Source organism: Anomaloglossus baeobatrachus, chromosome 4 (genome assembly GCF_048569485.1).
Source record: "Anomaloglossus baeobatrachus isolate aAnoBae1 chromosome 4, aAnoBae1.hap1, whole genome shotgun sequence".
NCBI classification, from domain to species: domain Eukaryota; kingdom Metazoa; phylum Chordata; class Amphibia; order Anura; family Aromobatidae; genus Anomaloglossus; species Anomaloglossus baeobatrachus.
In genome coordinates, this window is record NC_134356.1 from 656,679,754 (window position 1) to 656,692,668 (window position 12,915).

Genomic DNA, 12,915 nt, shown 5'->3' on the forward strand with positions numbered 1-12,915 from the left:
GCAGGTATGCAATTCATTATTCACATGTTCAAATTAGCAAGTAGCATTTTTCATTGTATATTCCAATATTTTTCCATATGCTTGAGGCATTATACCATTATCTAAGTTTGATGTGCAGCCTTATTCTTATATATAGTATGTATTTTTGGCTTGCACTCATATATATATATTAGTGCTCACTTCAGTTATCCTATTCAGTTATATGTAGTTTTTTTTCTGAATGTGAACACAGCTCCGCCCCTTTCGGCCATGTTTTTTCCATCTCCTATATAAGAAAGTCCTTAGTTACCCCTCTCCACCCATAGCAGTTTTTAATTGCAATGAGATGACACACAGTTAGGGTCACAGAGCTAGGGACCCCAATATAGAGATATACCTTGACGAGGTTTTGGGGCTCAGTTACATTGATCAATGCGATTGCTAAATATCTCCTTTTTCCTAATATTCATAGCAGGTATGCAATTCATTATTCACATGTTCAAATTAGCAAGTAGCATTTTTCATTGTATATTCCAATATTTTTCCATATGCTTGAGGCATTATACCATTATCTAAGTTTGATGTGCAGCCTTATTCTTATATATAGTATGTATTTTTGGCTTGCACTCATATATATATATTAGTGCTCACTTCAGTTATCCTATTCAGTTATATGTAGTTTTTTTTCTGAATGTGAACACAGCTCCGCCCCTTTCGGCCATGTTTTTTCCATCTCCTATATAAGAAAGTCCTTAGTTACCCCTCTCCACCCATAGCAGTTTTTAATTGCAATGAGATGACACACAGTTAGGGTCACAGAGCTAGGGACCCCAATATAGAGATATACCTTGACGAGGTTTTGGGGCTCAGTTACATTGATCAATGCGATTGCTAAATATCTCCTTTTTCCTAATATTCATAGCAGGTATGCAATTCATTATTCACATGTTCAAATTAGCAAGTAGCATTTTTCATTGTATATTCCAATATTTTTCCATATGCTTGAGGCATTATACCATTATCTAAGTTTGATGTGCAGCCTTATTCTTATATATAGTATGTATTTTTGGCTTGCACTCATATATATATATTAGTGCTCACTTCAGTTATCCTATTCAGTTATATGTAGTTTTTTTTCTGAATGTGAACACAGCTCCGCCCCTTTCGGCCATGTTTTTTCCATCTCCTATATAAGAAAGTCCTTAGTTACCCCTCTCCACCCATAGCAGTTTTTAATTGCAATGAGATGACACACAGTTAGGGTCACAGAGCTAGGGACCCCAATATAGAGATATACCTTGACGAGGTTTTGGGGCTCAGTTACATTGATCAATGCGATTGCTAAATATCTCCTTTTTCCTAATATTCATAGCAGGTATGCAATTCATTATTCACATGTTCAAATTAGCAAGTAGCATTTTTCATTGTATATTCCAATATTTTTCCATATGCTTGAGGCATTATACCATTATCTAAGTTTGATGTGCAGCCTTATTCTTATATATAGTATGTATTTTTGGCTTGCACTCATATATATATATTAGTGCTCACTTCAGTTATCCTATTCAGTTATATGTAGTTTTTTTTCTGAATGTGAACACAGCTCCGCCCCTTTCGGCCATGTTTTTTCCATCTCCTATATAAGAAAGTCCTTAGTTACCCCTCTCCACCCATAGCAGTTTTTAATTGCAATGAGATGACACACAGTTAGGGTCACAGAGCTAGGGACCCCAATATAGAGATATACCTTGACGAGGTTTTGGGGCTCAGTTACATTGATCAATGCGATTGCTAAATATCTCCTTTTTCCTAATATTCATAGCAGGTATGCAATTCATTATTCACATGTTCAAATTAGCAAGTAGCATTTTTCATTGTATATTCCAATATTTTTCCATATGCTTGAGGCATTATACCATTATCTAAGTTTGATGTGCAGCCTTATTCTTATATATAGTATGTATTTTTGGCTTGCACTCATATATATATATTAGTGCTCACTTCAGTTATCCTATTCAGTTATATGTAGTTTTTTTTTCTGAATGTGAACACAGCTCCGCCCCTTTCGGCCATGTTTTTTCCATCTCCTATATAAGAAAGTCCTTAGTTACCCCTCTCCACCCATAGCAGTTTTTAATTGCAATGAGATGACACACAGTTAGGGTCACAGAGCTAGGGACCCCAATATAGAGATATACCTTGACGAGGTTTTGGGGCTCAGTTACATTGATCAATGCGATTGCTAAATATCTCCTTTTTCCTAATATTCATAGCAGGTATGCAATTCATTATTCACATGTTCAAATTAGCAAGTAGCATTTTTCATTGTATATTCCAATATTTTTCCATATGCTTGAGGCATTATACCATTATCTAAGTTTGATGTGCAGCCTTATTCTTATATATAGTATGTATTTTTGGCTTGCACTCATATATATATATTAGTGCTCACTTCAGTTATCCTATTCAGTTATATGTAGTTTTTTTTCTGAATGTGAACACAGCTCCGCCCCTTTCGGCCATGTTTTTTCCATCTCCTATATAAGAAAGTCCTTAGTTACCCCTCTCCACCCATAGCAGTTTTTAATTGCAATGAGATGACACACAGTTAGGGTCACAGAGCTAGGGACCCCAATATAGAGATATACCTTGACGAGGTTTTGGGGCTCAGTTACATTGATCAATGCGATTGCTAAATATCTCCTTTTTCCTAATATTCATAGCAGGTATGCAATTCATTATTCACATGTTCAAATTAGCAAGTAGCATTTTTCATTGTATATTCCAATATTTTTCCATATGCTTGAGGCATTATACCATTATCTAAGTTTGATGTGCAGCCTTATTCTCTTATATATAGTATGTATTTTTGGCTTGCACTCATATATATATATTAGTGCTCACTTCAGTTATCCTATTCAGTTATATGTAGTTTTTTTTCTGAATGTGAACACAGCTCCGCCCCTTTCGGCCATGTTTTTTCCATCTCCTATATAAGAAAGTCCTTAGTTACCCCTCTCCACCCATAGCAGTTTTTAATTGCAATGAGATGACACACAGTTAGGGTCACAGAGCTAGGGACCCCAATATAGAGATATACCTTGACGAGGTTTTGGGGCTCAGTTACATTGATCAATGCGATTGCTAAATATCTCCTTTTTCCTAATATTCATAGCAGGTATTCAATTCATTATTCACATGTTCAAATTAGCAAGTAGCATTTTTCATTGTATATTCCAATATTTTTCCATATGCTTGAGGCATTATACCATTATCTAAGTTTGATGTGCAGCCTTATTCTTATATATTCAACACCAAGACGTCCTTCCAGCTTTGATTTTGAGACTTGATCGTTTTCAGGTCAGCCATCGGTTCTTCCCCAGTAGCTTGTTGAGTCCTTTCCGACCCAGGGGTGCATCTTCCAGCACTATATCGAATTATTTTAGTTGTACTCTCCATATACAGTACTATTCCTACCCTGTGAACTTTTCCACATTTTTTCACATTACACACACAGACCTAAATGTACTTTATTGGGATTTTATGTGATATAGAAACCCTAAATAGCAAGTGTGAAGGAAATAATATAAGGTTTTCTTAATATATTAAAAATCTGAAAATTATGATGTTTGTATTCCGCCCGCTGTAGTCTGCTCTTCCCAAATACAATCCTGAGTGACCAATTGTCTCCGGAAGTCACATAATTAGTAAATTGAGTCCTCCTGTGTGTAATTTCTTCTCAGTATAACTACAGATGTTCTGTGAAGGCCTCAGAGGTTTATGTTAGAACATTAAAGATTAAACAGGGGGGGGAGGGGTGGGGGTGGGGTAAGGTCACTGTGATCCCTAGGGCTGTTATACTTGTTTTGTTGGAAAAGTTCAAATAAAAAATATCTGATTTTTTAAAGATTAAACCGCATCATGAAAACCAAGGGACACACCAGACAGGTCAGGGCTAAAGTTGTGGAGAAGAGTAAAGCAGGGTTAGGTTATAAAATATAGCCCAAGCTCTGAGAATGTCATGGAGCACTGTTCAATCCATCATCCAAAAAAAACAGAGCGTATGACACAACTGCGAACCTACCAAGACATGGCCGTCCACCTAAACTGACCTCCCAAGAAGGAGAGCGCTAATGAGAGAAGCAGCTGAGAGGCCCATGCTCACTTGAGGAGCTATAGCGATCCACAGCTCAGTGGGTATAATCTGTCCACAAGAGGACTGTTAATAATTTAATCCACAAATCTGACCTTTATGGAAGAGTGGTAAGAAGAAAACCATTTTTCAAAGCAAGCCATAACAAGTCCTTTTTGCAGTTTGTAAAATTCCACATAGGGGACATAGTGATCATGTGGAAGAAGGTGCTCTGGTTAGATGAGATCAAAGTAGAACTTTTTGGATAAATGTAAAGTTCTATGTCACACATGGTGGAGGCTGCATCCTGCTGAGGGGAGGCTTTTCTTCGGCAGGGAAGCTGGTCAGATGTTATGGGAAGATGGATGGAGCTAAATACAGGACAACCCTGGAGGAAACCCTGTTAGTGGCTGTAAAAGACTTAAGCCTGGGGCCTGGGTTCACCTTCTAGCAGCATAAAGGCCCTACATATCCTGCAGCGCTACAATGGAGGGTTTACACCAAAGCATATTCATGTGTGGGAGCGGCGTGAAAACTGCTGATAAGACGTCTCCATCCAATCTCACTGGGTGAGAGCTCTTTTGCAAAGAAAAATGGGCAAAAAAGTCACCTCTAGATGTGCAAAGCTGGAGAGACCTCCCCCAAAAGACTCACCGCAGTAACTGCAGGGAAAGGTGATCCTACAAAGTATTGCCTCGGGCTGAATACAAACGCACGTCACAATTCAGATTTATATTTTTAAAACCTTCAGATCACCCTGTATCATTTCTTTTATACTTCACAAATACTTGCCACTTAGTTTTGGTATATCACATAAAATCCCCCAAAAAATACATTTCGGTTTGTGGGTGAAACGAGAAACAATATCATAGTATATGGAATATATACCTATATACAGATCCTTCTCCCTATAGGAGGAAGCTGCCTGTCCACATATAACATTTTTTTGTGAATTTCCAACCTTTTTGTGTGAGCAATTGTGATAGAGTTTAACAGTACGGTCGCCTGCACTTGTGATATTAGAGAATCACGTGCCATAAACTACACCTCCATGGTTTTGGCGGCGTGAAACGTCCTCTAAAACGCCCATAAAATGTGTGAACTCATGAAGGAATTATTAAGTGTAAATAAACCTTTCTACGGCCTCTAAAAGTGCCGTTCTATATACACAAAGTCGGTCAGTGCAGTCTCCAATGTGACCACCAGATGGTGCTGTTGTACTCCTTTTGCCAGAGTCTGTCCTTTCCTGCTGCACATTTTGTTTTTTTTTTTTTTTTATCTGATTATCTCCTTCACTGCCAAAAATGTAAAACCCCTTCCAAGCGGTTGTGATGGCATTGGGTAGTATATAAAATTATACAACTGTTTATAACACCATGAATTAGAGATAATTACACGTGTACAGCCCCAGTATATAGTGCTGCTCTTATGTAGCATGTGGCGCCCCCAGGAGTAGGATCAGAGGTACTTCTGCATCTTCTGCTGCACTTTCTGCTTTCTATGCATGTGTGACCTCAAGTCCTCGTCTGTATAGGGGAAGTCCGTTCATAAACCCCACCTTCCCTCTGGAGAGGAGTAAAACTTGGACAGCACCAGGGTGCAGCGAGCCAATGAGCGGAGCGTCATGGGTGTGGACTGTAAACTACATGTATATATAATGGCGGCCATGTGTTCACACTCAGATACTGTCTGCACTCCGCTCAATCACTCGCCGCTCAGTGATCACACTCCGGTGTAGCAGAGCTGAGTGTGTCATTGAGTGCGTCATCTCTGGTAATGTAGTTCAATGTCCAATTTAGTTCTGATAACGGCAAAACTTTATAGAAAAAAAAAAAGCGAAACAGAAATCTTGCAAATTTTTAAACTGGCCCCTGGGCTTAATATTAGACCTCGCTCACATTCGTGTATGGATCGGACAAGTGCAAAGCGAGAAAATCTGATATTGCGCTCGGCCCAATGTTATTCTATGGGGCAGAGCAGATCTGAAAGTTTTTCGTCCTCTCTTAATGGAGCGAGAAAAAAATGGCAGCATTTTTTTGTCTATGGGTGCGTGTGAAACACCGGGCCACACTGATGACATCCAAGAGTAGTCCGATATATGCTGATAGATTAATTTCTCCATCTTCTCCACTATCAGTCACTGCACAGGTGGAGGAGGTGAGCTTTGATATCATCTATTGTGAATGGTGGAACCTGTGTCCTCTGCTGTATATAGAGGTGTTAGTCGTTGTACAGGAGGTTGTGAGCTTTGATAACACCACTATATACAGTGGATAACTCAGGATCCACCATTCACAATAGGTGATGCCACAGCTCACCTCCTCTTTATCCTGTCCAATGACTAATAACACCTCTATATACAGTGGATAACAGGATCCACCCTTCACAATAGGCGATGTCACAGCTCACCTCTTCCCCTTCCTGTACAATGACTGATAACCTCTATACACCGCAAATAACGAAGGATCTACCATTCACTATAGATATCACAGCTCACCTCCTCCTCCTGCATAATGACTGATAACGCTTCTATATGCAGTAGATAACATGGTCTACGATTCACAATAGGTAATATCACGGCTCACTTCATCCTGTATGACTGATGACGCCTCTATATACAGTAGATAATACAGGGTCAACGATTCACAATAGGTGATGTCACAGCTCACTTCATCCTGTATAATGACTGATAACGCCTCTATATACAGTAGATAACACTAGATCCACTATTAACAATAGGTGATATCAGTCATTGTACAGGAGGAGGAGGTGAGCTGTGATAACACCTATTGTGAATGGTAGATCCTGTGTTCTCTCCTGAATATAGAGGTGATATCAGTTATTATACAAGAGGTGGTGAGCTTCGATAACACCACTATATACAGTGGATAACACAGGATCCACCATTCCCAATAGGTGATGCCACAGCTCACCTCTTCCTTTTCCCGTCCAATGACTGATGAACACTACATACAGCAGATAACTCTGGATCTATAATTCACAATAGGTGATATCACAGCTGCATAGAGACTGATAACGCCTCTATATACAGTAGATAACACAAGATCCACCATTCACAATAGGTGATATCAGTCATTGTACAGGAGGAGGTGAGATGTGATAACACCTATTGTGAATGGTGGATCCTGTGTTATCTACTGTATATAGAGGTAATATCAGTTATACAGGAGAAGGTGAGGTTTGACAACCCCTCCATATACAGTGGATAACACAGGATTTACCATTCACAATGGGTGATGTCACAGCTCACCTCCTCCTTTTCCTGTACAACAACCTGTACATATATTAGATAACTCAGGATCTATGATTCATGATAGGTGATGTCACAGCTCATCTCCTCCTCATCCTGTATGACTGATACTACCTCTATGTACAGTAGAGCACACCAGATCCACGATTAACCCTCAACTGGTGAGGTGGGATTTTTGTCACGCAACTCTTGATGTGGGGCTTCCTATACCCCAGTGCTTAGAAATCTCTAATTTTTACAGAAAATGCAAAGATCACGTTTGTTTTAATAGTTTTCTTATTGGTGATTGATTACATAGGAGTATATCAAAGTTTTGACACCCACAAGTATCGGAAAATGTAATAAATTAATGATTCATACCAGCATGTTCCAATGAATGCCAGCTGAACAAAATTTCCCTGGGGTGTTGCAAACACCACCTCTCCAGTTGAGGATTAACAATAGGGGATATCTGTTATTGTACAGGAGGAGGAGGAGGTGAGCTTTGATATCACCTATTGTGAATGGTGGCTCTGGTGTTCTCTACTGTATATAGTGGTGTTATCATCGTTACGCCTTGTAGTCAGTGTGAGAATTAAAAGATTTATTTTTTATTTTTTAAATCTATATTAAAATAAATTTTTAATATATACATGCAATTTACAAACATGATTTAAACAAAATGTCATTTTCTGATGACTCATTCCCTTTAAGCCCCCAATTTAATCTCCTGGTGGGATAACCCTGAGCCTGCCCTCTGTCATGTTATCTCATTGTTCTGGATCTGTCCCATTGACCTCTTATCTCTGGTCTAATATTTACCTTCATAGAAACTTGTCCTTTACTAGATTTTCACCAAGAAAGTAAAAACTTTAAGGAGCCCTAAATGTCTGCTCCAGCGTCCCATGCTATTAAATGACTCCCCTGACTCCAGAATGGGTGGCTTATTAGAGAGTTGTCCCAATGCGTCTCCCCCTCTGGAGGACCCATCTCATCCCTGCATTACACGAACGACCCATCGCTTCCAGCAGGTACGGTGTAATTCCCCATTTCTCCACCGGAGTTGCTGTGGGGAAACTAAACACTTGCTGCTGGGTTCTCCCATAGATTACAGCTGATCAGGGAGTTTTTGGAGGACCCTACTGACAAAAAAAATTATCCAGTGTGAATAGGTTCACGTTGGGCTCCTTCTTTAATGAAAGCGGTTGTACAGAATTAGAAAAACATGGGTTATTTAACTTTAAAAAAAAAAAAAAAAAACCCAATAATAAATAGCACCACATCTGTCAGTAGGTCATGTCTGGTATTGCAACGTAGCCTCACTTTCTGCAATGGGCAACACTGCAATACCAGACACAACCTACGGACAGGGGAGGCGCTGTATCCACAGGGAAGTGTACACCTCAGTGTGTTAGATTAGTGACCCCGGCATTGTACCATTATTCATTGCTCACCACCTCTTATATAGGGGTACGGATATCGGCCGTCTGGAAGATCCGATCTTCTAAATATCTTTACTTTAGTACCCTGTGCCCTCTTATCTCTATATATAAATGTGATGGTTTGGGGGGGGGGAATGGGTAAGCTCTGGCAGCATAGGATTTATTTCCTTGACATAGGAGGAACAGTGGCAACAACTAATAAAATAAAATATGTTAAAGATCTATCGACATACCGTAAATCGGCATCAAAGTCCGGTTTATGTACATTAAAAATGTGAAATCCGCCTTTCGATCTGTTACTTCTAGGCTGAGATATAATAATTGGAAGTTATAGGCCCGAAGCCTGAGCTGTAGTACTGTCTGGTGCAGCGTTGTTATGGAGACGTAGTATAGGTGCAACTAAGATGGATGGTCACATCTGTACACAAAGAATGGAGATGTTTATCGAAACCAAATGCCACGTGGTAGAGGAGCAGCCCCACGAATGGGGGCGAAGCAGAGCGCAAACTTGCCAATTAGATCTGTTATCCTAGACTTCTGTCACACTCACAGGTGAGCATAATTTTTAGCCAAGTGCTCACTCACACTGACAGGTGAGCATAATTTTTGGACAAGACCTCACTCACACTGACTAGTGAGCATAATTTTTAGCCAAGTGCTCACTCACACTGACAGGTGAGCATAATTTTTGGACAAGACCTCGCTCACACTGACTAGTGAGCATATAATGTTTAGACAAGTGTTTGCTTAACTGACTAGTGAGCATAATTTTTGGACAAGTGCTCTTACACTGACAGGTGAGCGTCATTTTTGCACATGTGCTTGCTCACACTCACTGGTGAGCATCATTTTTGAACAAGTGCTCACATTTGGGTGAGCATACTTTTTGGACAGATGCTCACGCTCAGTGGTGAGCATAATATTTGGACACGTGCTCGCTCACACACAGAGCATAATTTTTGGACAAGCTCACACTCATGGGTGAGCATAATTTTTGGACACGTGCTCGGAAACATTGACTGGTGAGCATACTTTTTGGGCAAATGCTTGCTCACATTCATGGGTGAGCCTCACTTTTGGACAAGTGCTCACTCACACTCATGGGTGAGCATAATTTTTGGACAAGCTCACAAAAATCCTATCCATAGGATAGGTGATCACTTAGATTCGTGGTGGTCCGACCATTGAGACCCTCAGCCGCCTGTATGCTCAACCACCGCTTTGTTCATTCATGGCCCTTGGGGCTTTTTGTGGGAGCTCCATAGAAAATTAATGGAATGGAAGTCAAGCAAGTGCCCAGCCGTTTCATTCTAATGGGGATAATTGTGCCCCGTTCTGCCAATTCTGCCAATCACTGCCGGGTCCCAGCGGTTGGACCCCAGAAGTGTATAAGTTCTTACCTGCGGATAGGTGATAATGTCTTTTTCAGCAAACAACTCAAAAAGGGGTCCTAAACTAAACATGACCTGTAGAGTTTGTTGATTTTGAAGCAGATCCACATAAACAAAATACGCCCTGGAGTCTAATGTGAATTTTTGAAGAGGATCGGCGTCAAAATTATATGTGAACTTAGCCGAAGTGGAGGCTTTTTTTTTGTTGTTTTCTTTTTTTTTTACAAATAGATTTTCTTAACTAGAAATCCACATTTTAAAAAACGCTTGTAAAAGATGCCTGGTTTTGGAGCTGTTTTGATGGATTTTTTTGGTGCCTTTCTTATGCATTTTTAATATTGATGTATAGCAATAGTGTCTTGTATGGCTCATTTTGGCTGCAAATAAAACTCACAAAAAAATGCATCAAAAACGGCAACAAAACATGTGTTTGCTGTGATTTAAGCTGGTACCAAGCAGATTTAGGCCTTGAGCGCCCTCTGCCCTTTCATCCATTGCATACACTAAAGAACAGGTGGCGCAAAAAACGCATGAAAAACGCACCCAAAAACGCATGAAAAACAGCACCAAAAATCGTGTATATTTTTGGTGTTTTTCAGCCACAAGGTGCAGTTTTTAGGTGCAGAAATTTTCTGCATCAGGTGCATATACCCTTTTTTAAGTGTTTTGGGTTTTTTTAATGTGGCTTTTGGCACAAATTCCACTCCAAAATCAGCATACAAAACTCAGGTGTGAACATACCTGTAGACATCCACATAACACATCAATTCAGATCCCAAACAATTGTACCCTACATTGTATACTTTTTGTTTTGTTTTTCTCCAGAGAATTTTAATGTTTTTTTATTTATTTTTTTAACCCAACATGCAATGATGGGAAATCTAAGTTCAGAAAATTGTTCTAAATTGCCCTTTTGGGGGTATAAAATAAAAAAAAACTAACAAAAATAATTATCTAAAAATAAAAAAAAAAATTCCAATTTTGGGTTTCTCATTGGGTGTTTCTGCCCTTTTATTTGGCTTTTTGGTGCCCTTTTTTTGGTGCCCTTTTTTTGTGCCCTTTTTTTGTGCCCTTTTCTTGTGCCCTTTTTTTGTGCCCTTTTTTGTGCCTTTTTTTTGGTGCCCTTTTTTTTGGTGCCCTTTTTTTTGGTGCCCTTTTTTGGTGCCCTTTCTTTTTTGGTGCCCTTTCTTTTTTGGTGTCCTTTCTTTTTTGGTGCCCTTTCTTTTTTGGTGCCCTTTCTTTTTTTGGTGCCCTTTTTTTTTTTTGGTGCCCTTTTTTTGTGCCTTTTTTCTTTTTTTTTTTTTAGTACCTTTTTTTCTGCCTGTTTGGCTTTTTAGAACTTACTTTCCCTTTTACCAAGGTGTGATTTTTCCCGTCAGGTATGATTTATGTCTTTTAATAAGTCACAAATGTTCTCCCCGGGGCAAAGGGTGGTGCAAAAAGAAAAAAAAACAAATCAGTTTGGTTTTCTGGGCTACAAATAAAGACCTAAACCTGCGACAAATTTACCGGACACCGGATGCTTTTTTTCATTATTTTTTTTTACCAATTGAAGGAACAGAAGAAAAATACTTCTTGTCCGGATATTCTGGTGTCGCTTCTTTTTTCTGTGACACCCTCCAGGCATTTACCCGTACGCAGTGTCCTCGCCTCGCAGCCAGGGGGTTAACCAGTGCGGAGTAACCCTCTTATGTAATGGGACCGACGCCCTGAGCGTAATCCATTTCCAGGACTTGTAGCCCCTGCTGGCCAGAGGGGGTGTGCACGATCCGTGTGTGCGCTGTGTGCACGCCTCGCTCTGCCAGGACGCTCGCTCGCTGCACTTCTGTCTGTGTTGCTGAAGAGGAAAGGACTTTCCCTTCTCTCTCTAAACTTCTGTCCCCGGGGCTCGCACCGCGGAGGACTCTTCTACCCCTTATGCCCTCCAGAAGTCGGGGTACCCTGCGGGTTCCAAGGATACCCAGGATGCATTTCTCGTTCAGCGAGGAGGACATCAAGAAGCATCGGCTGATGAAATCTGTCAGGTCAGTCTATGGCACCAACATAGTCCGGAGCGTAGTCGCTTAGGCAAAAACCATCCTGTAACGAGCGAGATTATACTGGGTCTGTGCTCTCGTCCCAGCAGGTGGCATAGGAGCAGACTGGGTGGAACTGGTGTCTCCAGTATAATGATATGTTTCCCATCCCAGCTACGTCCCATCTCTGCTGGGATGACTCTGGATTTCGGATTTTTTTCTGTGGATCAATCCGTTTCCACCCCTGATCCCAGTAGGGTGCCCACCTGACCCCCGATCCTTCCCAAAGCCCCCTATCTAGTCTGCCGTCACCAGTATGCCAAAGATAAGCGGCGCCCATTGCTGCTCATCTCCTTATTGAACAGCTTGTGCACATTAATGGGTTTATGAGGGGGTCCTCGTACAAATTTAGCAGTCTATTTTTGCTTATTGCGACCAATCATAATGCAGACAGAAGTTTAATTGGGTGATTTGACTCCAGCCTGAAGAGCTGACACTCTAATACAATGGAGATGAAAAAAAATAAATTATGAGGTTGTAAACAAAGGGTTAATCCCGTCTCGTAGTTACTGAAGAGTAATGTATGGCGGCTATGTGTGCGCAGCACAAGACGGTATATACTCAGGGATTAGCGCGATGGCTCTGTCCTGCTTATACAGGTGTCTGGTGGAAGTAAACTCCGCCACGGATGTATATACGCTGCTCG

The 12,915-nt window shown here is 40.5% G+C and overlaps 1 protein-coding gene across 4 annotated transcripts in view; it reads left to right on the top strand.

Annotated features, from left to right (window-relative positions):
• Positions 1 to 12,915, top strand: part of PDE4A (phosphodiesterase 4A) — a 1,076,361-nt gene that overhangs the window by 972,634 nt on the left and 90,812 nt on the right. Inside the window, exon 1 of one of the 4 annotated variants that reach the window (XM_075346509.1) lies at positions 12,112 to 12,218. The exons of the other annotated variants lie outside the window; for them this stretch is intronic. Coding sequence (XP_075202624.1) covers positions 12,112 to 12,218 — 107 coding nt within the window. Of the gene's footprint in view, positions 1 to 12,111; positions 12,219 to 12,915 lie in introns of those variants that run through there. 4 annotated transcript variants of the gene reach the window in all.